At 40.8% G+C, this 27,846-nt stretch overlaps 1 protein-coding gene across 1 annotated transcript in view; it reads left to right on the top strand.

Annotated features, from left to right (window-relative positions):
• The window catches only part of LOC120527327 (G-protein coupled receptor 54-like), a 63,688-nt gene that overhangs the window by 26,884 nt on the left and 8,958 nt on the right, over positions 1 to 27,846 (top strand). The window contains exons 3-4 of the mRNA XM_039750606.1: positions 19,435 to 19,570; positions 20,841 to 21,079. Coding sequence (XP_039606540.1) covers positions 19,435 to 19,570; positions 20,841 to 21,079 — 375 coding nt within the window. The remainder of the gene's footprint in view (positions 1 to 19,434; positions 19,571 to 20,840; positions 21,080 to 27,846) is intronic.

Below are 27,846 nucleotides of genomic sequence, written 5' to 3'. Positions count from 1 at the left end.
ACTGATTGTCATCTAAGACTAATTCAGTTGGTTTTTTTTTTTTAATTGCATGACAAATATTCCACATTGGTGTCACTTTTAGTTGGATTGTCTCTTTCGTATTGGGGTTAAGTCTTGGTGACAGGAACAATGCATTGTGGAATTAAATACTATAACTAGCTGTACCCCGTGACTGCGCCCACATAGTACTGAAACAGGACAATATTTAAAAATCAATAGTTGGCACTATATCTGATCGTGTTCAGCTCTGATGGGAGAGCATTCCCCGTATGGGGAGAAAAGCACATGGCTGTGATATCTCTGGCAATCAGCAGCTACCCTCTAAATCTGATCTTGCTCTCATAAACTTCAAACGTTACTCCTTAACAATCTGTAGATGATAATGTCTGTTAAACAAACAGGTATCACTAGCTAAGCAGAGGCAAGGTGCACTCCAACACGTGGCAAGACATAGACGAACTCAAACAGAGGCTGGTGAGTGAATGAGGTAGACCCCATCCCCCTGCTCTCGGATTTGCATAAATATCTCTGTACTGCAAGCGAACTATGGTACTTAGCGCGATGAGAGAAGAAAATCAACCAGAAAGTTCAAGCAAATTATAGAAAACAACCAGATCTAAATTTGTTAAGTAATTATCTTGTGAAAATTGGACAGACATACAGACAGAATCCGCTTGGACCATGACATTTTTAAAACCATTTCTTAGTGAGCACCTATGGACCAAGGGTAACCTACATTCCAAATGTCCTCATGGTTCGGGAGATTTCGTGATGAGCGAGTCAGTGGTATTTGGCTTTTATATATATGGACTAGCAGAATACCCGCGCTTCGCAGTGGAGAAGTAGTGTGTTAAAGAAATTATGAAAAAGAAAAGGAAACATTTTAATAATAACGTAACATGATTGACAACGTAATTATTTTGTCATTGTCATGAGTGTTGCTGGCATATATATATATATATATATATATATATATATATATATATATATATATATATATATATATATATATACACATACATGTGTACATATATACACAGACACATATACTGTGGGGTGCCAAACAGGCAAATACATTGATTTTCTGAATATATAAAGTCGGCGTCAGAATATATAAAGTCAAAACTTGAATACATAAAGTCATCGCTGGAATATATAAATTCAAAACTTGAATATATAAAGTCAGCGTCGTATATATAAAGTTAAACTTGTTTCTGAATATATAATGTCAAAACTTGAATATATAAAGTATAGTTAGATTTAGTCATCATTGCATAACTTTTTGTTTACCATAGAAATTTAAAGACTAAATTCAACTTCCATTCCTACCAAAGATATTTCTGGGGACTAAATAGAATCTACTTATATCCAAATTCGAGCTATTGAGCCGTCGCCTGCCTGCCTGAATAAGTCACCCTCTCTTCGCTCTTACTTTTTTAGCGTTCATTTAATCATGGCTAGTGGTGGAAAATTTATAAAATGGAAGGAGGATTACACTGAGTATGGCTTTACCAAAACAATTATTGATGGCGAATTGATTATTCATAAAGATTCAATTGGTGATCTGTTTTTCTTTGTTAACCTCATACTTTTTCATACTTCTTCTCAAACCAATTGGGTGCAAGGGTAAAATGAATCGGGAAATGCTGATCAATGTAATCGGTGTACCAGGAAATCATGCATTGACAGAAGTTCCCCTTTGCTTGGAACTGAAAGTGTGATTAAATGCATTATTTTTTAACGCGTTATGGAGCATTTTCATCGAAGCTGCTCAGCTGTGCTTGTGCTAAGAAAAGGAAACATTTTAAAAATAACATAACACGATTGTCAATGTAACCTTTTGTAAGTAGTGCCTGGAGGATTCAGTGTGGAGAAACTCTACAGACTGCGTGTGTATTAACTTGTGGATTTTTCTGTGAGTATTTGGTAGCAGCGTCACAAAGTCACTTCTGTAAGACTGCGTCAGCTGCGGAGCTCAGCACAGAGCGAAATGAGGTGAATGGGAGGGGAGATGATGACTTGACTCCCCCACCGCCTTAACTGTCAATCCCCCACAAACACAGTCTCTCGGAATTTGCATAAGCACAGCCCTTTACTTACAATTTTAACTTAGTTACAAAGTGATCAAAACTCTCGTTTATATCCTGCGTCCTCTCATTAAACTTGTATCCCGCATTACCCATGGGCATGACAAATGCCAGCGGCAGCCTGTCTATGAACTTAATTTAAACTTTAGGTTTACACCGTGCTTTGTTTCCGAAGTAGCAGCACTCATGAATATGGTTGTATATGTAACTCGCTAGCTTATTATTGTTTCATTGCCTTCTCAATTATATAATGCATGTTTTCTTCAGCGCTTTTTGGAGCACTTCCTGGTTTTCTACGCACTGCGTTGACAGTCAGTTCACGTGATTACATGGGAGGCGTGATGATGTCACACGAAACTCTGCCCCCGATGGCTTTCGAGCTCAACTCCATTACAGTATATGGAGAAATATACCTTCCAGTTATGACCATTACGCGTAGGGTTTCGAAATGAAACCTGCCCAACTTTTGTAAGGAAGCTGTAAGGAATGAGCCTGCCAAATTTCAGTCTTCAACCTACACGGGAAGTTGGAGAATTAGTGATGAGTCAGTGAGTGAGTGAGTCAGTCAGTCAGTCAGTCAGTCTGTGAGGGCTTTGCCTTTTATTAGTATAGATTACAAATGTGCTGAGTAGAAAAAAGTAAAGTAATGACAATTTTGACCCAAAGTATCAAAAACAAAATGAGGCAGAAAAAGTAGGCAATATAAGCAAGTTAAAAAAAAACAATAGGATCTAAATATGCTGCATAAAGGGAAAAAAGCAAAAAACATATAAAGTCCATAGGGTCTACCCATACAAATAGTTGACACTTTGCCTGGTCCAATTCACTTCCCCAGAAATAGCTCTTACATTAAGTAATATAAGTTATTCATTTAGTTATTATGTATTTTTACACGTTCATATTTGTGCTAATAATATGTGAATACAGTATACAATAAATAAAGTCATGCATTATTATTTTCCCTTTATATTCTTCTTGAACGCACAGTCATTGGAGTTGAGCAACTAAGCATTTCACTATGTATTGTACTGTATGTATAATTTGTATGTTACAAATAAAATTTAATTTGATGTGGTATACTGTATTGGTATTTGGCCAGTTGAAAGAATAAGAAAAAAATAGAAATTAGTTAAAATTTTGGACCCATTTATTTGATTGAAATTTTCTTAATATTTTGCTCTAATCCTGACAAACTCACAATACTTCCTTATAGTATGCTCATTTGTCAATTTTCTGAAACATTTTTCATCACTGGGAAGCTAGGATCTCAACATCTATGATGTCGCCAACTATGAATAGGAAAGCTCTCAATTACCGCATTCTCATTTAGGTTTAATTTATTGTTGTATAGATGCACCCACTTCTGAATTTGTCAATATAGGGTGTGGCCCCGGCCGGGCGAGCCCAGCCGGGACGCCCAGGAGGACGTGAGGAGGGCTTGTGCCTCCTCCAGACCGCGAGGGGGCGTCCGTCCTGGTTCTGTTGGGGGCCACGGGTTGAGGGCATGGAAGCCCTTCCCTGTAGGGGCCCGTGGTCACCGCCAGGCGGCGCCCCGATGCCGGTTTATCCCGTGCGGTTGCCGGTCGGGGCAGGAGCCCGGCCGGGACGCCTTGGAGGACCGGAGGAGGGCGAGTGCCTCCTCCAGACAGAGTGGGGCGTCCGTCCTGGTTAGGCAGGGGCCCTCAGGTACAGGGCTTTGAAGCCCAGCCCTGTAGGGACCCGTGGCCACCGCCAGGCGGCGCCCCGGTGCCTGATTATCCCGGGAACCCGACACTCCCGCCACACCAGGAAGTGCCGGGGGGAAGACATTGTGTGGCGCCCGGAGAGCGGCCAGGAAGGCAGCCGACACTTCCGCCACGCTGGGGCGTGGCCAAGGATGGAGGAAGCACCTGGGGCTCATCCGGGGCATTATTTAAGGGGCCGCCTCCCTCCAGTCATTGGTGGAAGTCGGGAGGCAGAAGGACTGAGCTGGAGAGCGAGGACAGGAGGCGGCCAGGACAAAGGCACAGAGACTGTGGGCCCTGGACTTTGGGGGATTCAGTGCCAAGGGCGCTGGGGTTGTGAGTGCACGTGACTTTTGTATATTGGAGAATATTGTAAATAAACGGTGTGTGGGGAGCAAAATATGATGTCCGTCTGTCTGTGCCGGGGCCAGCGTTCACAGTGGCGTAGTCGGCAGGATGATCCGTCTGGTACAAGACGGGGACCTGCTTTGTTAATAACAAATATGTCTGTGAACGGCCCGGCGCAGCAGCGACCCACACACTGGGCGCTGGTGCGCCGCGCGGCGGCGCCGGAGCGTTTCGCCCAGAAACCGCCTCCGGACAGCGGAATGGCTTTCCCCGAGTGCGGAGGAGAACTCGACATCGCCGGAGCGCAGCGGGCTCCGAAAGTCGCGCTGTCGGGACGGACAGCCAGGCCGGCGTTGCTTCGCTGAAGGCCACGCCGAGGCATGACGGGATTCGGGAGGTGAGTGCCCTGCCCTGCAATCATCGGCCCTTCGGGGTCGGACTTACCTTTGTTTCGACAGGGAGGGACGAACGGATCCGCGGCCCGCGGTGGCGAGCACGCCGGGCCACGGGCTGTCGGCAGCTGGGCGCACGGAGGCAGCGAAGAGGGCTGCGGATTCGGAGCCGCTGCGGCTCAAGGAATCGCCGCAGTCACAACGCGAAGAGGCACATCTCCGCACTCGAGCAGGGGAGGCAAGATGGCCGCGGGCGGATGTCCCGCCCGCTGACAGGCACGGATTGGCCGGTGTGTCTTGCGTGCCGCCGATGATTGGATAGAGGCGGGCCCAAGGAATGCCAGTCTCGTGCCAAACCGAGACCCGATTGGGCCAGAGGGAGTGGCCCAGAGGAGGCAGGCGTCGCGTGGAGCTGATGGACAGGTAAGCCCACCGACGTCTGTCTCTCTCCACCAGCGCTCGGCGCGGCGTCGGAGGAGTCCCTTCGCCCGCCAAGCCGTCTTTTGAGGAGTTGCTGCGTGTTCTAGTCGCTCAGTGCGAGCAGCTGATGGAGAAGGCGGTCGCGTCGGGAGTGACACCGCGTGAGACGGAGGAACGGCGCGGCGCTGGAACCGGAGGCAGGCAGAACACGGCGGGAGTGGTGAGTGTTGCCGTTCCCGTAAAGCAAGTGGGGGGGTTCGCCGAACATGGCCGTGACTGTTTACAGGACGAGCGGCTCCGAGTAGGCAACTTCCCAACAGCGGATGCGGCGGTGCAGACAGCTAGCGAGGCTGGGAGATCGAACACGCAAGGGCTGGTAGGATCGGGCTGCTGAGTGCCCTGGGTCCTAGCGCCCTGCGCTTCAAGCCCGCAGCTGTCTCCTGTCGCTCTGCCTGGACGCAGACTGGGCTGGATTTGAGCTTTTGCTATGCTCAGACCCAGACCGCCAGCGCGTCAAGAAAAGAAGGAGGAACCGAAGGGTGAATGCCGGTTCCTCCGATAGAGAGGACGCGCGCTGGGTGCGCGTCCGGAGAAGGGCCGTCCTCGGTACGGGCAGAGGAGATCCCCTGGGCGGCTGGGCGAGCCGCCTGCGAGAGCGGAGCCGCGGACGAGCGGACGGGCATGGAACCTGCGGCGGAGGACTTCAGCAGGCAAGTTGGGGGCTGTCGGAGGGGGGCAGGAGCACGGTCGATACGGAGACCGACGGGGCGCTCGGGATGAGTGTCCTGGCTGTGCTTCTGGCCCTCTTTTCCTTTATTTTACAGGCCCGAAGCCCCGACGAGCGCTGAGGCCGACGTCGACGGGACCTGCCCGCTTGGAACGGGCGCTCGCTGGAGTGCTCCACGCCGGGAGGCCTACAGTGACCCCGCTGGGGGGAACGGCGGGGGCAAGAGCGGCGCAGACCACAGGGGACGAGGGTGACGAAGACAGATGTCCCAGGGTGCCGTGTTGGACCCTGGGGACATAGTAGGACCCTCGCTGGGGACGTGCTGCCCTTTCGGGTTGTGCCGTTGGACCCACGTGTCCTCGCTAGCGGTGGGCACTGTGGCCCCGGCGGGCGAGCTCGGCCGGACGCCCAGGAGGACGTGAGGAGGGCTTGTGCCTCCTCCAGACCGCGAGGGCGTCCGTCCTGGTTCTGTTGGGGCCACGGGTTGAGGGCATGGAAGCCCTTCCTGTTGGGGCCCGTGGTCACCGCCAGGCGGCGCCCCGATGCCGGTTTATCCCGTGCGGTTGCCGGTCGGGCAGGAGCCCGCCGGACGCTTGGAGGACCGGAGGAGGGCGAGTGCCTCCTCCAGACAGAGTGGGGGCGTCCGTCCTGGTTAGGCAGGGGCCCTCAGGTACAGGGCTTTGAAGCCCAGCCCCGTAGGGACCCGTGGCCACCGCCAGGCGGCGCCCCGGTGCCTGATTATCCCGGGAACCCGACACTTCCGCCACACCAGGAAGTGCCGGGGGGAAGACATTGTGTGGCGCCGGAGAGCGCCAGGAAGGCAGCCGACACTTCCACGCTGGGGCGTGGCCAAGGATGGAGGAAGCACCTGGGGCTCATCCGGGCATTATTTAAGGGGCCGCCTCCCTCCAGTCATTGGTGGAAGTCGGGAGGCAGAAGGACTGAGCTGGAGAGCGAGGACAGGAGGCGGCCAGGACAAAGGCACAGAGACTGTGGGCCCTGGACTTTGGGGGATTCAGTGCCAAGGGCGCTGGGGTTGTGAGTGCACGTGACTTTGTATATTGGATAATATTGTAAATAAACGGTGTGTGGGGAGCAAAATATGATGTCCGTCTGTCTGTGCCGGGGCCAGCGTTCACAAGGGTCACAGGGGGATTAGCTCATTGAAGCAGTATGTGGTAGAAGGCAGACATCAGCCCCATTGTGATGCCTGTCCATGGAATGGTACATTCATGCTCTCACCTACTCGGGTTGGGTCTGTCAATTTAGAATGAAACAAGTTTGTGATTTATAGATAAACCAGTAAACCAAAAGAAAGTGCCAACTATATTAATGCCAACCAGGCAGATTTTTTTCATTCAGTTTTCAAATCTTGAAAAGCTGCCACAATGACATAATATCTAAAAAGCAGTCAGAAAATGGATCTGAAGGAATCTGTAGCCATGCATAAAAAAGATGAAGAAATTACATTTTATTGGCCTTCATACATAAGTAACATTTGTTTAATAGGCAAAGAGAACAATTTTTCAAATTTCTTTTAAACCAATTTCAATGAACAGCCATTAGGGCATTTTGGGTTTATTAACTACAATTAGCAAAATCAGATTCTTTTATATCAAGAAATGATGATTAAATAAGCTCTACTCAAAACACCTAATATGATCTCCTGTAAGGAACAAACAATTATATTAATTTCCTCTTTTTTTTCCAAACACTATCCTCAGCTGGTCTCTCCCTTTTGATCAGTAATTGTTGTTCCTCTATAACAAAGGATTTTAATTTTTGGAAAGGATTTCATATGAATCATGCACGCCGCTTCCCAGTTGAAAATATTTTATTGAAAATCCACTGACTACAACACATTCATCCATTCATCTTTTTAAAACTACTTATTCTAAATCAATTCATTGTAGGAACTAATCGCAAAAGGGCACATTCATTCATTGTCACTCACACAAGGCCAACTAACATTTGACTTGAATTCCTCATGAAGAATCACATGAGCTTGGTGAGTGCATGTAAACTTCACAAACACAGGGATTTAAACCTAGGAGTATAGTGCTGTCCTAACACAGCCATGGGGGGATACACAAACCAGTGTGTTTCTTTGTGCGTCCCAAGCCCAAATAAATGGGGAGGGTGACGTCAGGAAGGGTATCCAGATATTTGGACAACAGTAGAGGTTTCCATACCGGATCAGTCGAGGCCCAGGTTAAAAACAGCCACCAAAAATACTGTTAACCAACAGGATTCTGGGTGAAATTGAACTACTGTTGGCTGAAGGAGAAGAAGAGGGGAAAGGTGTGCCTGGTTTCAGGAGGAGAGGAGGAAGGGTAGGAGTATGGAAGTGAGGGAAGGAAGTTTGAATGTTAGCAGTATGACTGATAAAGGAAAAGAGTTAGCTGATATGATGGAGAGAATTAAGGTTGATATATTGTGCAATCAAGGGAACAGATGAAAAGGGAGTATCGTGTATTGGAGATGGGTTCAAATTATTCTGCCATGGTGTAAATGGGGTAGGAGTTAACCTGAAGGAACAGTATGTGAAGAGTGTTTTAGAGGTGAAAAGAGTGTCAGACAGAATGATTATGAAGCTGGAAATTGAAGGTGTGATGATGAATGTTGTTAGTGCATATGCCCCACAAGTTGGGTGAAGATTTTCTGGAATGAGTTGGATGAAGTGGTGTAAAGTATACCCAAGGGAGAAAGAGTAGTGAGTGGAATCGATTTCAATGGACATGTTGGTGAAGGGAACAAAGGGGATAAGGAGGTAATGGGTAGGCATAGTGTCAAGGAAAGAAATGCAAAAGGTCATATCATAGTGGATTTTGCAAAAGGGGTGAACGTGGCTGTGGTGAATTATTTATTTTAAGAAGAGGGAAGAACACAGGATGACGTACAAGAGTGGATGAAGATGTACACAGTTGGATTATATCCTAAGCAGGAAACATAGTCTGAAGGAGATTGGAGTATGCACAATGGTGGCAGGGGAAAGCGCAGTTAGGCAGCATAGGATGGTGATGTGTAGGATGAGATAAAGATCAAGAAGAGGAGGAGAGTGAGGGCAGATCCAAGGATCAAATGGTGGAAGTTGAAAAAGGAAGCATGCAAGGTTGAGTTCAGGGAGGGGGTAAGACAGGCAATGGGTGGCAGTGAACAGTTATCAGACAGTTGGGCAACTACAGCAGATGTAATAAGGGTGACAGCAAGAAGGGTGCTTAGTGTGACATCTTGATAGAGAAAGGAGGAATGGGGTGGAATGGGGAAGTACAGGAGAGTACACAAAGGAAGAGGTTGGAAAAAATGAAGTGGGATAATCAGTGAGATGAAGAAAGTACACAGGAGTACAAGGAGATAAGGCATAAGGTGAAGAGAGAGGTGGCCAAGGCTAAAGATAAGGCAAATGAAAAACTGCATGAGAGGTTGGAGACTAAGAGGAGAAGAGGACCTGTACCAATTGGCTAGGCAGAGGGACCAATCTGGGAAGGGTGAGCAGCAGGTTAGAGTAATAAAGGATAATGATAGAATGTAGTCACACACAAGGACAGTGTGTTGAATAGATGAAAAGAGTACCTTGAGAGTTTGATAAATGTAGAGAATGAGAGAGAGAGAAGGTTGGATGATGTGGAGATAGCAAAGCAAGAAGTGCTAATAATTAGCAAGGAGGAAGTAAGACAGCTATGAAGAAGATGAAGAATGGGAAGGTTTTTGGTCCAGATGACATACCTGTGGATGCATGGAGGTGTTTAGGAGAGATGGCAGTGGAGTTTTATCCAGACTGTTTAATGCAGTCTTAGAAAGTGAAAGGATGCCAAATGAGTGGAGATGAAGTGCTCTGGTACCGACTTTTAAGAAAAAGTGTGATCTGCAGAGCTGTAGTAACTAGAGAGGAATAAAACTGATCAACCACACCATGAGGTTATGGGAAAGCGTAGTGGAAGCTAGGATAAGAAGGGAGGTGATGATTAGCGAGCAGCAGTATGGTTTCATGCCAGGAAAAAACACAATAGATGCAATGTTTGCTCCGAGGGTGTTGATGGGGAAGTACAGATAAGGCCAGAAAGTGTTTCATTGTGTCTTTGTGGACTTGGAGAAAGCATAGGACTAAGTGCCTAGAGATGAGTTGTGATATTGTATGAGGAAGTTGGGAGTGGCAGAGACATATGTAAGAGTTGTACAGGATATGTATGAGGGAAATGTGACAGTGGTGAGGTCTGAAGTAGGAGTGATGGATGCATTCAAGGTGGAGGTGGGATTACATCTAGGATTGGCTATAAGCCCTTTCTTAATTACAAAGGTGATGGACAGGCTGACAGACAACATTAGACAGGAGTCCTCGTGGACTATGATGTTTGCAGATGACATTCTGATCTTTAAAGAGAGTAAGAAGCAGGTTGAGGAGTCCGTGGAGAGTTGGAGATATGCCCTAGAGAGGAAAGTATTGAAGGTCAGTAGAATACAGATATGTGAATGAGCGGGAGGTCAGTGAAATGGTGAGGATGCAAGGAGTAGAGTTGGCAAAGGTGGATGAGTTTAAATACTTGGGATCAACAGTACAGAGTAATGGGGATTGTGGAAGAGAGCTGACAAAGAGAGTGCAGGCAGGGTGGAATGGGTGGAGAAGAGTGTCAGAAGTGATTTTTTGACAGATGTGTACCAGCAAGAGTGAAACGGAAAGTCTATAGGACAGTAGTGAGACCAGCTATGTTATATGGGTTGGAGGCAGTGGCACTTACTAAAACACAGGAGACAGAGCTGGAGGTGGGAGAGTTAAAGATGTTAAGATTTCCATTGGGTGTAATGAGAATGGACAGGATTAGAAATGAGTACATTAGTGGGTAAGCTCAGGTTGGATGTTTTGGAGACAAAGCCAGAGAAGACCGATTTTGCATTGATTTGGTCATATGCAAAGGAGAGATGCTGGATATATTGGGATTTTGCTGTGTCTGTCTCATTCTGTATGAAAAGGGCCAGAACAGCCTGTTCTTTTTCATGAGAATCTGGTTCTTGAATGCTTGTGACAAGCTGCTGGAGTAATTTTCTTTCACTTGTTGCTGCAGTGTGATCTGCTGAGGGAATAATACCAGTTTAGGAGGGAATAACACCAGTTTAGGGGATGCCAGTAGCCTAACTAAACTGGTAAGGAAAAACATTTTATTCCCTTTTTAGAAACTTCCTTCGCTAAACTCTAAAAGTCTGATCTGCCAGCTTTAATTAACAAATCAATCCATATTATGCAACTGCAATTCTGATTAAACCTACATATGTTTTGTTATTTTTATAAAGTTTAAAATTAAATTCATTTCTAGTACACAAATTTCCACATCTCGCCATATGTAAATTTAGTAATTACAAATCCTATAGCAATATCTCACAGTAATTTGTCCCTTCTGACTAGAGTTGCCAGATACATGAGTAGCCAATGGAGGACACCGAAAGTGGGAAAGGAGGACAAAGAAGGATGCACTGACATTTTTACTCAGGGGGTTTCCTAAAAAGATCTCACAAGGCAGAGTTTTCAGCACATAGAGGGTTTTTTTCCCTGGGCAGTTGTGATCGTGGTAATATACTGCATCTACATTATATCTAAAGGGTTGGCGTCTTTCCTTGGAGCTGAGTTCCAATCACAGTACTCATACCCTTTTAATGGAATAGTGCCAGTATACCTTAAAATATATTGAAAAAAATTAGGAGCCGTCATTTACTATACATTAATAAAAGTTGTATACTGGTAAAACCTTGTTTAGATAATGGACCAGTACACATTTCAATATATTACTATGAATGAAGTCTTGCAAATTTAACCTTATCAGCAAAAATTATCTTCATCATTTTCTTTAGCAAAAACCAAGACACAGGCAATATTAATGTAACTTTTAAGTAAAGTGTGCTAAAATGCATAATATAAACATTTAAAAGGCAACAGCATATTGGAATAGGTAGAAAATATTACCTCCACAGCACCAAGCGTGTGGAGTAAAATATACATAAATTGTTTCGGAATCCTTGAATACTTCATTGTACACACACAATCCAGATAACAACTTCAAAGCACATAATCAATGATGAACACCTTTATGCACAGCAGGTCTCCTCACTGACAAATTTTATGGAGTTCAAAATGCAAAATAGAACTAAGAAATATTATTCTATCTTAGTTAATAGCAATTTTCACATTATTATTACAACAAGACACTTAATAAGAGTCATTGATTGAAATAATGTACTTTCACATAAAAAGCACACAGAAAAATGGAGATCAAAAGAATTCCAGTACTTGTATAATATCCAAATTGTACAATAAAAATAGCCTTTTGTGTTAAATTCCCATTATTGATCAAATTTCAGTGAGTGGGCACTTTCTTAAGTACACTTACCTAACAGCAAAATTCTGCCATTTTCCCTAAGAATAGTCTGAATGTGCTGGTAGATGGACTTGACGAGGGGGAGCTCTCATGTTGCCGTGAAAGTGTCCCATAGCTGCTTCAAATTAACTGCTAATTTACAATATCTCTGTTCTGAGAAAGTTATTTACATCTAGCCGATACCTGACTGAATTCAGATCTTTTGACTGGGGAAGCTAAATTAATCTTCAAGTACTTGGTACATTTTTTGGGCTTTTCCTAAACTTACCCTGATTGAACTCATTAGCAGATTGGTACACTGCTAGCATATGAGAATGCATCTAAACTGAATTTGAAAACTCATCTCATCTCATTTGGAATGAGACAGATTTTGACTATTACATTTACATATCTTGATGCTTACAAATGTTTCTCTTCTTGCATAAATGGACCACATACAGTATGTGCTATGAAAACACATCTGATTCCATTAAACTACCACCTCCACACTGGTATTCTGAAAACCCAATGGTTTGGTATACTGTGTGGATGCTTATGTAAGTGGAGCAGACACTGATTACAGTGCATTGCTGCCCACCACAGAGTTATTCAAGTTCTTCGATCAGAATGATTTTTTTTTGGACAACGTCATTTTCTTTTCAGAACTGTCATATTAAGTTTTCACAATTTTTAACTTATTTTGGAACTCTAATTGCTAATTGACAAACTGTAATTAGCTATTTACTTTGATATGCCTATTTTGGCACAACTGTTGTGACTGACTGTAGACTTTTTAATACTCTGCACAGTTTAGATCAGTCTGCACAACCTTGGTCATGAAGTGGTCTATTTCCCTGCATAAGCCCACCATTAGCTGGATGTTTTTTGCCTTGGTAGTCCAATCTTGATATCCCTCCATGACCATATCAGTGGATAAATCCCATCAAAGTTGCTCTTCCTGATACTCTCTTTGTCACACAGTGTCTTGCTGTGTTCGAAGCCACTTAAATCTTTGCCTTGACCTGTCACCTTTCTGAAGCACACAATCTGTTGGTACCAATGTACCTGCTTTAAAGGAATATCCATCCATCCATTATCCAACCCACTATTTCCTAACTACAGGGCCACGGGGGTCTGCTGGAGCCAATCCCAGCCGACACAGGGTGCAAGGCAGGCAACAAACCCCGGACAGGGTGCCAGCCCAGAGCATTTAAAGGAATATTCCACCGAAAATTATATCTTTGTGTTACTTACCTGTGTTGTTTGTAGTAATAGATGTGAAAAATATTTGAATCTCATGTTTTCATGGAGAACGGAAATAACAAAGTTTTTAGTGTAATGGGAGTCATTGAGGACTAATGTTAATCAGTGAAATTTTCCAATGTTTTTTCAAAGTGAATATGATGTGTTGTTGGTGACACGGTTTGATCACATATGCGCATAAATTTCACACATGCATACTGTAAACATACCGTATTTTCATTTGAGAGGAATATTAGCTGACAATAACATTATGAATACTATTTGCAGTGCCACCGAGGATACAATGCTGATCTCCCTTTGCTTGCACCCTCGCTGCTACATGGCCAATTCATAAAGTAGAAGAATCCCTGTAAATAAATAATAACAATAATAAACATGTATGACTATTTACAAGAGGTTTATGTCTTCTTGATTGAATAAAAAAGTGCAAAGCATCTGCACAGATAGATTGGAAATAAAAAAACACGTACCAGCTGCGTGCTACACAACTTCAAAATATGCTGCATTGAATTGCCAATCAGCACCCCAAAGATGGGAACTCTGTGAGTATTGTTAGTCTGTTGCCATTTGTTGCATATTATTATTGTTCCAACATCTCTAGTTGCTTGAGGTACAGTGGCATCACAGTTCAAGTCAAATTTTCGGGCAAAAATAATTGATCCAGCATAGTTAGCAGACGTTTTCCTAGCCTGCAGGGACAATTAAAAGACCACTGCATCATTTTAATCCACTCAAAATTAGTTCAGATCAGACTTCAATACATTCCACAGAGTTTAACAAAGTTCCTGAACATTTGCACAATTTTGCCAAACTCATGAACTCCCTAAAGGGGACCAGCAGGGGCAAATACTGATAAATAGCAAACAACGTTAAAAAATTACAGAAAGGTTACTCATGTCAAATTAGCAGAATTTTAGTTATCCAGTCATATGCTTACAATGTTAAAAACACATATATTTTTGCTCAAGTATTATTAAATAAATACTTCCAGAAAATTACAGTAATTCACAAAAGTGAAGCACATTCAAGTTAATTCAAGCTTTTGAATTGATGACCAATGAAAGTCAGGGGATGCAGGACTTTCACTTTAACTATTTTCATGAAATCATGTAAGGCCCTCCATCACTTTGTGTACAACTTCTTCATGGAATTTACATTACATGTGAAATCCTATATACTGTTAAGAAAAAAGTCTCTGACTTTAATAATTATTATCTGAAATGTTGTAATGTACAGTTATACTAACCTGCAGCATTGTATCCATTTAAGAATATAAAAACTGCAGGTACAGAATTGTTCAATGAAAAGCTGCTCAGTTTATGAAATATCATCCTATATAGAGTTGATTATTTTTCAATACCTAATTGCACTTTTATTATCCCATTTAAATGTGTAGGAAAGAGCAACTGATTACAGGACAAAGTGTTAAGAGTCTGATCATTGCTTTTAGGATCTATGTTATGTAATTTTGTTAGCAGATATATTAACTTGTGCAAGAGCTGCAGACACAGATTTGTGAAACCGGGTCACAGTAATCACTTTATGCTATTTACTTAGCATAAATCACACTTCTCCACATTTTATTTTTTTATACATTTGAAGGGTATTTACATTTTCATTTATGCAAAATTAATGCAGACAACTAATAGCTATGGGTTTTTACTCCAAGCACAAGTACTCCACTTCAAGACCATCATGACCAAATTTGGGGATAACAAAGTACAAAGTGACATGTTACTGTAATCTGATTGCAATTCACATTAAAGTTTAAAATTTTGAAATTTATAGACAATAACTTCTTGCCTAAGATTAAATCTTGCAAATACGATGCTATTGTTATTTCTGACCATGCACCTATGATCTTGGAGCTAAAATTACTAAGCCCCATACACTCACCCCGCAGATGGCCTCAACCCGCTTCTATTAGCTGATGAGAATTGTACGGAATTTATATCCAAACAAATCAAATTCTGTCTAGAGACAAATACATCCCCCGAGATCTCTGCAGGAATTCTCTGGGAAACTCTTAAGGCCTTCTTAAGAGGACAGATTATCTCATATCTTTCCAACAGAAATAAATCCGAAGCCAAGAAAATAGCAGAGATAAAAAGCGAAATTACTAAAATAGATGAAGAACACGCCAGACTACAAAGCGAGACTCTACATAGGAGAAGGCAGGCTCTACATTTGGAATTAAACCTCTTGACAACTAAAGAAACTGAACAACTAATTTACAAATCCAGACATCATTATTATGAACATGGAGAGAAAGCTAATAAGCTTTTAGCTCAACAAATTCACAAGCAAGAAGTGCGCAACGCAATCTCGTAATCACAACACTAACGGAGATAAAATCATCGAACACAAAAATATAATGCACACTTTCAGAGACTACTATAAATCCCTATATACTACTGAGTTTAAAGAAGACAATACACAATCTAATGCATTTCTGGATACATTAAAGATACTACAAATAGACGTTTTTAGTGTGGAGGAACTTGATAAACCTCTGGCATTATCAGAATTACTAGATGCTATAAAGTCACTCCAAGGTGGAAAGCAGCAGGCCCTGATGGCTACCCTGCAGAGTTTTACAAGAAATTCTCCGCTCAGCTAGCTCCCTCCTATTAGCAACATTTACAGAAGCCAGAGATAACCAATCTCTTCCACAAACCTTTGCCAAGCACTAATCACTGTTTTCCAAAACAAAATAAGGACTTATTACAATGTGCATCATACAGACCAATTTCACTTCTGAATAACGACGTTAAAATACTCTCTAAAATCATAGCTAGAAGGATGGAGAAAGTGCTCCCTCGGTAATATCACAAGACCAAACTGGATTTATTAGGGGCGACACTTATCTTCAAATCTTGACGCCTGTTTAATGTAATATACTCACCAACTAAATCAAACACCCCAGAAATATTATTATCATTGGATGCAGAAAAGCATTCACATGATTGAATGGAAATACCTTTTACTACATTGGAGAAGTTTGGGTTTGGCCCGAACATTTGTGCATGGATTAAATTACTGTATACTAACCCAGAAGCTTCAGTTTGCATCAACAACATTTGCTCAGACTACTTTAAACTAGAACGTGGCACTAGACAAGGATGCCCTTGTCACGCTGCTGTTTGCATTGCCATTGAACCACTGGCAATACATTGTCGAAATACTGATCAGATAAAGGGGATTAGCAGAGAAGGACTGGAACAGAAAATCTCATTATATGCAGATGACATGGTACTGTATATATCGGACCCAGAAAATTCTGTGCCTGCAGTCTTAGCAGCACTCACAGAATTTCAAAAGATCTCTGGTCTCAGAATTAATCTGAATAAAAGTGTACTCTTTCCAGTGAATTCTCAAGCATATAATATTAGATTAGACACCCTACCTTTTATCATTGCAGAACAGTTTAAATACCTAGGGTAAACATCACAAGTAAACATAAAGCTCTTATCAACAAAATTTGCTCTGCATGGAAAAAATTAAACAAGACTTGCATAGATGGTCAACCCTTCATCTCACACTAGCTGGAAGAATTAACACTGTTAAGATGAATATTCTTCCTAAGCTCCTTTTTTATTTCAAAACATCCAATATACATTAATAAATCATTCTTTAAGCAATTAGATTCAACAATAACCTCATTTATTTGGAATTCAAAACATCCACGCATCAAAAGAGCGACCCTACAAAGACAAAAGGCAGAAGGCGGCATGGCTCTACCTAACTTCCAGTTTTATTACTGGGCAGCAAATATACAGGCGATAAGAACCTGGACACAAATAGAAGAACATACACAGGCTTGGACCGCAATAGAAGTAAAATCCTGCAGTACTTCTTTGTATTCCTTGCTCTGTGCTCCAATAAACACACGTTATCGGCAATACACTAATAACCCAATTGTGCTCCACTCACTTAGAATCTGGAACCAATGTAGAAAGCATTTTAAGACGGAGAAGCTTCTATCTGTGGCACCTCTGCAAAGAACCACCTCTTTCAACCTTCACAAACATATGCAGTTTTAATATCTGGAAAAATTTGGAATTAACTTGCTTAGAGATCTTTATATAGACAACGTCTTTGCATCCTATGAACAATTACATTCCAAATTTAACATTCCAGCTACACATTTCTTTCACTATCTTCAAATCAGGAACTTTGTTAAACAGAACCTTCCAGATTTTCCTCATCTTGCACCCTCATCCATGCTGGAAAAATATTGCTCAATCTCAAGGACTTAGACTCCATCTCTACAATATATAAAATCATTTTACAATCCCTCCTTTCAAAGATCCAAGAGGACACTGGGAAAAGATCTCTCAATTAATATATCAGAAAAGGAGTGGAAAGTAGCAATGCAGAGAATTCACTCGAGCTCCATACGTGCAAAGCATACAATTATACAACTCAAAATTATATATCGAGCACATCTGTCTCGACTAAAACTCTCAAAATGTTTCCAGGGCATGATCCAACCTGCGAACGTTGCAACCAAGTCCCAGCCTCACTAGGTCACATGTTCTGGGCCTGCACCAAATTAACATTATTCTGGACAAAATTTTTAATTACCTTCAGACAGCCTTGGACTCACAATCCCTCCTAACCCATTAACAGCTGTGTTTGGGGTTCTTCCAGAGGGCTTAAAGTGGAGAAAGACAAACAAATTGTGATTGCATTCGCTACACTTTGGCACGCAGACTTATTCTGGTAAACTGGAAGACCCCAAACTCTCCTTTTTTAAGTCAGTGGGAAACTGATGTGTTAAATTATTTGAAATTGGAAAAATCAAATACTCAGTTAGAGGATCCGTACAGACTTTTTTCAAAACATGGCAGGATCTAATCAGTAATATTTTAAAATAGGTTCATAAAGCACTGAGAATTTATTAATTTAGGTATGTTTACAAGCCTTAAATTTTACGCCGTTTGGCTTGCTCTCTCTCTCAGGGGTGGGGATCGATCTGTTCTTAACTCAATTTTTCTTTTTGTAAAAACTTGATTGCTTTGTATGGATTGCAATAAAATTAATAAAAAAATTTAAAAAATTTTGAAATTGCACTACAGTTCTAGACTTGCATTAAGCATATGTATTTAAGAAAGTAAGACCTAACTGTCTCAGATTTCTTGAATGGCAAGTGCTCTATTTCACACATGCCATAAGTTCATTTTATTTTGTGATTGCACTGAAGTAAACTTTGTCTTTATTAAGAAACTGAAACATTTTCAGTTTTACAATGCATTGATAGAATATTGTAATGATCTGGCAAAAAATAGAGAAAAAAATGTTATGGGGCTACTAACCAGTTGGACTACAAAGCAAAACATGGAAGGAACAGTGGACCTGCTACGTCAGAGCTCCATTGAATATGCTAAATGACATAACTGAGCTCTAACAGGTAATAGAACAATCAAGGTTATAAATCTGACCAGGATCGGATTTATCATGCAAAAGAACAGCTGTGATTCACAGTGGGGAGTAATCCACTTAATTGAGAACAAAGACGGGGATTGACCAGCTGTTCACATCATGTATTGGTAGTTAACTTGTGGAATGTTTGTGTTGATGTCCTGAAGTGTAAAAAAGTCAGAATGGTGTGTTTTCACGAGGACATCTTTCAGGTGTGGACTTGCAGTAGAAGTGTGAGTACGGTGTGTTACGAGGCGACTTCAGCACAAGTAAGACTGCAGTAACAGTTCCGGGGCCACAACACCGGACAACAAAAAAGGCACACCACCTTGGGCAGAACCAGAAGGGGTATATAGATAGCTAAGTTTTAAATAAGTTTTATTTTCTTTTCCCTCTTTTTCATTCACTTTACTATATAGACAGCAGGAGGCTAAGAGACCTGAGCTTCATGAAAGAATGATTCCAGCCTTTAAGCCACTAGACAACATTAACAAGCTAGTGTTGATGGCTGGTCAATCAGTCTTCATTTTAATTAACAACACTTCATAGTGTTTTAACACAAATGAACAATGATAATAATCTTGCACTCAAACGCAGTATATACAACACGACTGGATGTTTCTATATAGATCATTAAAACAAATAGAAGCAAAGTCAAAAATACTGTTTTTTAATGTTCTTTTCATTTCTTTTTGTTTGTTTTAGGTTACAGCACAGGCCACCTGCATCACATTAACAGCTATGAGTGTGGATCGCTGCTATACCACTGTGTACCCATTGCAATCCTTACGGCATCGCACCCCCAGAGTAGCCACAGCAGTTAGCATTGGCATCTGGATAGGTATTTGTCTTGTGTTTAACAGAGCATTATTTGCAATTCATTTCCTTTTCATCTAAATAATATCCCTAAAAATATTATCTATATTATCACACCCACACTACTGCATTACTACTACCACTATTACTACTGATTATTGCAAGTTACACATAATTTACTATTCAGTAAAATGGTTAAAATGTAGTGATTTTCCAGTCTTCCATAACTTGTCAAGTCTGTCATTTCACAGGAAGAGTGCTGCACTTTATTTTGACATTTAAAAGGCACATGAGAAATTAAGTTCAAGTACTTCCTAAAGCCCTGAATATCATTTAATGACGAATAAAACAGGTGTAATGTAAATATATTTTTAGTTTCAAACTAATCTTCAAAGTAGAGACTGTGTTCTTTACCATTTAACATTTTTATGAAAGAATTACCTCTAAGGTAAGTTAAGCGTAACCTTTAGAATAGTTTACAGGCAAGTATTGCTATTTCATTGAGCAGGCTAAATTATGGAATTTGTTTTGTCTTCTTTTGACTGTATAATCAATAATGTCTTAAAACCTGCTTGCATATGGCTCAGCAATTTGCAGAAGAAGATTACTGGACAAAGTTTAACATAAAAAATAAGCCGTTTCTCTTGCATATCTAATGTAAAATAATATATAAATGATTAATACAGTCATTGAAATGTAGCCATAAAGCATTATCATATCTTTATAAAGAATTCTGAATCAACATGTTTTTATTTAGCAACCTGCACACCCTTTCTATATCATTTCTACAGTTTATTGGGTGGCCCTAGTGGGTAACGGCCCTTTCCCGGTTGAGAGCCACTGCACTAGAGGAAATTAAACCAACCACATGATAATACTAAGTGAATGTGAGCATACGTAAGATACCAGAAGTCCTCCAGGTTCCTTGTGTAGAAGAAATAGAATTATTTTATCCATTTAAATAAAATGTGGATCTATAGCTGCTTTGGAGACCAACAATCCTAAGGTCTACTGGGGGCTCTGGAATGGAGCGACACCATGGGCCAATGTAGCAATAGAGGGCCAGCCTTGAAGTGACAGTGGGTAAGAGTTTTAAATTTAACCTTTAATAGCCAGATAACTACCCATAATGCAAATAAACCACATGTGTGCAGCAGTTATTTCTTGTGCAAAAAAATGTATCTTGAAAGCCAAGACACCTTAAAAACTTACTTATTTACTTATTACAATAAAATCATCATATGAATTTAGTCTGGGGTAGCTTACTCACTGAAATTCTTTTTGTTTTGTTCCAGGTTCTTTTGTTGTCTCTATTCCTGTTGCAATATACCAAAGACTTGACACAGGATACTGGTTTGGACCCCAGACATATTGCATTGAAGATTTTCCTTCTCCTTATTACCAGAAAGCATTTATTCTTTATACTTTCTTGGCAGTTTATCTTTTACCACTTATTACAATTTGTGTTTGCTATGCATTTATGCTAAAAAGAATGAGCAGACCAGTGGTGGAGCCAATTGATAACAACTATCAGGTAAGGTGTAACTGCATGTAACAGCATGCTGTTACTAATAGTATTTCTTCATTAGGTCTTTGTGTTAGAGATTTACATATTTATTGGTTCATTATTGTTACATGTACATTATGTAATGTCTTTCATAGTGAACTATTTCTAAAACAATATCTTACGGAGTCATCAAAATGAGGAGTAAATAAGAGCATAATAGAAAAGTCAACAGGGTGTTTAATCACATATTACAAAGATTTTGGTTATTATAAGAATGGAAGGCATGGGATCTCCTGGTTATGAACACTGAATCAAACCAAAAACACATATAGTCAAGACAGAGATTTCTAGGATGTTAATAACACATATCTGAATAAACATTCACTTAAAGGTTGGCAAGTTTTTTTGCTGACTTTTCCAGCTTGTCAAGATACATTTCAGCATTTTTCTTCATGGTGTTCTGGAGATGCCCAGTGTTTAGAAGTCATATGTTATTCTGCCCAAGCACATGCTCAGTTATACAATAATGCACAAATTATCAGAATGGCTCCCTTCAGAAACAATCTGATCCAGGCTGAAAATAAGTTTATTCTTAAAACCAACAAAAAAACAACTAAAAAATCCTCTAAAATGGGTAAAGAAGGAAATTATGAGAAAAGTACAACTGAAAAGATCAGTATACAAGAACATTAAACACCACCCAAATAATTCTGACTGAGGATTACTGGAAACTACATCAAGAGTTTCAAAAAAGCACTTGAAAGATCAAAAGAGAAAAAGCTGCTAGTGAAGCCACAACAAATATCATATATTTAGACTTTAATTTAGAAGCTGTAGGCAACAGAGATATGTTATGAAATGGGATCTCAAGATGGTTAACCAGTGGGAGACAAAAAGTATAGATAAGAAGAGAATTCTCCACATGGAGCAAGGTCATCAGTAGAGTTCCTCAGGGATTTGTTCTTGGATCGCTACTTTTTCTGATTTATATTAATGACATTGATTCCGGTATAGCTAATAAACCTGAGAAATTGCAGATTACGCTAAAACTGGAGGAGACAATGGCAGACAATGAGAAGGCAGCAAAGAGAATTAAAATAGACCTGGAAAAGCTTCAGAACTAGGCGAACACCTGGTGAATGCTGCTTAATGTAGAAAAGAACAAAGTGCTATACGTGGGCAAAAGGAAGGTTAATTATTAATACAAGATGGGAGACACCTATCATACAGGAAGCAGTCTCTGAAAAGGATCTAGGGTTTCATGTTGACACAACATTTTCATCATCTAAGCAATGTGCAGAACAATTAAAAAGGCAAACAAAATTAGGTTATATTCTAAAAACTGTGGCATATAAATTAAGGGATGTTATGCTCAGACTATATAATGCACCAGTGTGATCACATCTGGAGTACTGTGTGCAGTTCTAGTCAACACACCATAAAAAAAGACATAGCGGCACTTGAAGCAGTCCAGAGGAGAGCAACCAGGTTCATCCCAGGACTTAAGAACATGTCATACACCGGGAGGCCTACTCTGATGCTGAAGAGCCACAGTGGCTGCAGGTTTTTGTTCCAACCCAGTTGCTTAATTCGAAGCCAATCCTCACCAATAACAGATCTTATTTAATTTCAAGATTTGTTAGTGTTTTAACTCCACCATGTTGGTTCATTCTTAAATCATAGATCTTTCTCCTTTCTAATGATATATGTATCATGCAAGTGATTTGAAGCCTAAAATGAATGAGTAATTTTTAGTTCTTCACTTGCTCTTCAGTTTCCTTCTGAGTATTTCATTAAGCCAAATAGTGAATGATTAATACACACAGGTGAAAATGAGGATGAGCTAAATGAGGAACTGCTGGATCCTTTGTTATTTGTGTCATATTACTAATAAGGAGCTCAAAGCAATGAAGGGTTCAAAATCTTAACAAGTGAGACAACTAAAATGAAGCAGAGAAACATCACTTGAGAAACAAGTGTTTCATCTGCAATGAATGATTTCTCATGAAGCAATTGGGTTGGAACAAAAACCTGAAGCCAATGCAGCCCTACAAGACCAATCTTGCTCAGCCCTGATTTGAAGGGTCTGAGTCTTAAATAGCACATCAAATAAAGATTGGTTTATTCACCAGATTGTTCCTTAAACCAGTAAAAAAAATCACCAAAACCCAGGTTTCTCTCTCCTTAAACATAAAATCTCTCTGTCCTTCCAAGTCTTACCACCGCACTGCCCTCCTCCAGGTGAGTTGCCTCTTTTTCTCCCAGCTCCGACTCACCTGGATAAAGAAGTGTGGTCCCTTTTATTACAGACCCAGGAGTACTTCAGGTGCCACAGTGATTGCCCGATGGAAGCACTTCCAGGTCACACCGAAGTCCATTATAACAGGCAGCTTTTCTCCCTGCAGTGCCCTCTCACGGCATCCAGTGACCGCAGAAGGGCTGTCCTAATGGACTACATTGCCCTGCTGGCTTCCCACTGGGCATGGATATCTGGGGCTGCTGCCATCTAAAGTACTGGGGGAGAAAAAAAACCCCAGCAGCATATTTTGTTTTCAGTGGGCTGTTCGTCCATCTCTTCTGGTCCTTCCTTCTGGGTCTGATCCCTTTCTCCTCCCCGGCTGGGATTCCCATCTGCCTGTTAGGAGTAAGGAATCATTCCCTCTTCTGGCCAGGACGCCTGTCCAGTGCCTGTGACCTCTACACTACCTAATATACCCCACCCCTTGGCAGGTACCATTGTAACAAGATGATCAATGTTAGATATTTCACCTGTTAGTGATTTTAATGCTGTGGCTGATAAGTGTATAATGAAAGCAATTCTGGCACTGTCTGTAGCAAAATAGTCTGGATGGGAATCAGAACTCTGACTACCCTAGCCAGCCATCTCCTGTCAAGATAATGGGGAATTTGAGCATATTTTTATGCTATTATCATTGAGCTCTTGTGGATTTTTTTTTATTTTTGCCATTTGTTTTGATTGTATGTTAGGATTTGCATGATGACAGCTGTGGATGAGTGAAGAATTGCCAATCTGAAGCAGAAGAATATTGGGTCACAAAATTGGTCATCCCTGTTTACTTCTTCAGATGATAACAAAAATACAGGCACTTCCAGGTGCAAAAACAACAAAATAATATCAACAAAGTATCCAAAGACGGGCTTAAATTAAGATCAACCGTGCTTTGCTCGCAGCGGTCTGTCTCCTTCTGCCAGTTCACAATTTATTGCAGAAAAAATGGATGACATTTTGAGTCAGGTGTCTTCTGGGTGCATCTTCTTTGTGCTTCTGGAGGAAAAGCAGAGAATATGGCTAGCGACAGTGGCCCCTCTCAGCCCAAGATGGTACTACATACCTTAGAGGAGCCCTCGGGATGATCTACAGGCACACATGCGTGACACAGTATTAGCATGTACCGCTCATGCCAAAGCATCATACCCACAACATGCTTAAATTCTATAACCCAATGTCCCACCTTTCTTCTTAACTGGAAAAGTATCACTTCAATTTGTGTAATATGTATATTCAATTTATTTTTGGCTATGCATAATGATTTGAAATTACTTGATCAGGTCTTATAAAGTAATACCTTTTTAGTTCTTTCAACTCAGACTTATTTCTTGTATTATTCTCTTCTATGGAAACATTCTCCTCACAATGATTATGTTCTCTTAAAGGCAGTCCTCATTTCTGAAAGGTCACCTTTTAAATACTTTATATCTCAGATGTCTAAGGCTCCTCTTTATGTATACTGTACTGCATTTTCTTCCATCAGTTCATTTTTCTAAACCTGCTTAGTCCATGTTTTAAGGGGCTACAACCTATTTCAGCCTGTCCGGATTTAAACCAAGAACCAATGGAATTCATGCAACACTGTCACAATTCATTTGTTATATACGGTCAATTTGGCTGATTTCCTGTCAGCAACATCTTGTCAGCAGTGCCAGCCAATATTTCAGAGTAGAATAAAAAAATAACATATAAACTATTCAGACAAAAATATGAAAATTGCTGTTTATTTGGGAAAACATGAAAACAGCATATCACTTTCAGTTTCTCTGCTTCCCTAAAGTGGTGCTTTAAAAAAGCTTTTTTTAAGGCTTTTTGCATTTTGTATCAGATCTAAAATTTGATTTTGCCACCAAGTTATTTCATATTTCACAAGTAAATGCATTTCTGTACTTACATATTTGTATACAGTTAAATACTTTTTATGAGATGAAGCAAATGTATAGATATACAGTACAATAAAGCTATACTCACAAAATGACTAAAATAACTATATGTATTGAATTATAGTGATGCACTGACACCGTCATTCAATCAAAAGTACCATAGTTACATGTTCTCAACAGAATGACTTTGCAGTCTGTTTATGTGCATATAATGGGCTAATTCTCTGTAAATATATTTAAGGCTTGACCTGTCTGCACATAATTACTGATTTAGCAGATGTCTATGTACTGGAAGTAAAAGGTTATTCCACAAGCCATAATTGATTTATTTTAGCACACGTAAGAGGGCATGAGCATTAATTAACAAAAGGCTGAAACTGTTAAAGGCAGAAACACATTTTTTTCCTGTTAAGGTTACGCTAAGAAAACGATATCAACCAAACACTCAGTCTTTCTTTTCAACAAGACCTTTGACATGGAATTGGATCACCAGATACTTTACAAAACTGAAAAGAATACAATACAAAGCAAAACAAAATGATTCAGTAGAATAAAAGATCAGTACTTGACAAGTGACTGAATGAAAATGAAAAGAAAATGAAAATGAATGTGCTATAGAAATGAAATTGACAGTAACAATTGAAAGCATAGAAGAAGAAGCATAATTATAATAGAGACTATACAAAAGAGTCAGCTACAACATAAACACAGTAAGCTGTCATTGACAGAGCCTCAAGTTAGAGATGGATATAGAGTTCAGCATGTGTATCAGAGGCCTATAGTGATGAAAGGGCTATCCGTGATATTTGGAACAAAAATACACATACAGCAAGATGAATGTTATATATGCTATGGTTGTTTTATTAGCAAGATTAATGTCATATATCCTATGGCTGTTTTATTAAGTATGTAATTTACTTTCAGCAGGCAACGGTTTAGTTAATGTTTCACAGGACTCTTCACTGAGTTCAGGCACTGAGTCCTTATTAAGCAAAGGTTTGTGCAACTCCAGCTTTCCAGCAGATAAAACAATGCAATCGACTTATTTAATTTGGAATCTTGCTGTGTTCAGCACCACAGCATATCTAATACTTATTATGGTTTCTGAGTTAAAAATTTTCCTTTAATTAACCTCCTGCCTTATCATTAGTAAACTGTACAGAGGTTAGCAATTGTTGTCCATCTATTTAACTTAGTGCCAGGGCCCAAATAATTGCTGAAACTCAGCTAACATCATGTTGTACATATTACAGTAAAAACATTCAGATGTTCTGCAGTTGGCAGCCAATAACATCAGTTATCAATGATAATTCAAGTGAGGAATATACTATTTTTTGCAGATGTTTCTCTCACATGGACTAAACCATCCATCCACCTGTCCAGGGCAGGATCAGAAAGCAGCTGGAGCCTATCACACAATCATCGGGTCCAAGATAGAAACAACACCTGGACAGGGTGCCAGTCCATAGCGGGTGAACATGCACACACCACAGCCAATTTAGCATTGTAAGCCATCCTAACCTTCATGTCTTTAGACTGTGGGAGGAAATCAGAGTACCCAGAGGAAACCTACATAGTAATGAGGAGACCATGCAAACTCCATGCAGGGAACACCCTGGACACAAACCCCAATTTCCTTACTGGGAGGCAGCAGTGCCTCCACTGTGTCTCTGTGCTGCCCCACATGTGTAAATGCAATATGGAAAGAGAACTTTCACTGCAGTACCAATTTTTGTTATTATTATTATTATTAATTCTGATCTGTTTTGACACTGACAAGACATATTCAAATAGAAATTATTTAATGTATATATTTAGTTTCATCCAGTGCTTGATTAGGCTATTATGTGTTGTATCTAGCTGACAGAGAACAAAACTCAGAAGAACGAATTAATGTAATTTGCAAAGAGTACGCTAAAGAAATGAAGAACAATTTAAGCATTGCAGCTATGGAGCCACATTCCAGGCGTCAAACACGGAGACAGAAATCATTTCGGTTGGTTCCTTATTTTAAAATACATTTATTTTGCTGAGCAGAAACTTTTATCCAAAGTGACTTACAAAAGAGGGAAGAGACTCCTGTCATATGATTAGGAGGAAGCAGACAGGCAGGAGGGGGTGGCAAAAATTGACTGCTGATGACAGACACCTTTTCCTGAAAAAAGATGGCAAAGCCATCAGTAGTCAACATGGCTGAGGATGGAGATGGTGGAAGATTGAGGACAGAGGTGAAAGGAGAGAAACATGTTTAAAAGATCTGCTTTGTAATAGTTGTTTTCTGTATAAGGATAAAGGATACAAAAAATGGGAGGATTACTGCTTGCTTAATGCAATTATTGGTATTAAGTTCATGCCCTGCGGTGGGCTGGCACCCTGCCCAGGGTTTGTTTCCTGCCTTGCCCCTTGTGTTAGCTGGGATTGGCTCCAGCAGACCCCCGTGACCCTGTAGTTAGGCTACAGCGGGTTGGATAATGGATGGATGGGTATTAAGTTCATTTTATAATGGACTTTGGAATGATTTTGAGCATCAGGGAGGAACAATATTGTTATTTCATGGAGAATGGTGAAAGAGATTATTCATAGGCAGAAGTCTTATACACATAAATCTTCAGAACTGTTTA

The sequence above is a fragment of the Polypterus senegalus genome, chromosome 4 (genome assembly GCF_016835505.1).
Source record: "Polypterus senegalus isolate Bchr_013 chromosome 4, ASM1683550v1, whole genome shotgun sequence".
Taxonomy (NCBI): Eukaryota; Metazoa; Chordata; class Cladistia; order Polypteriformes; family Polypteridae; genus Polypterus; species Polypterus senegalus.
This window is presented reverse-complemented; position numbering and strand designations above follow the sequence as displayed.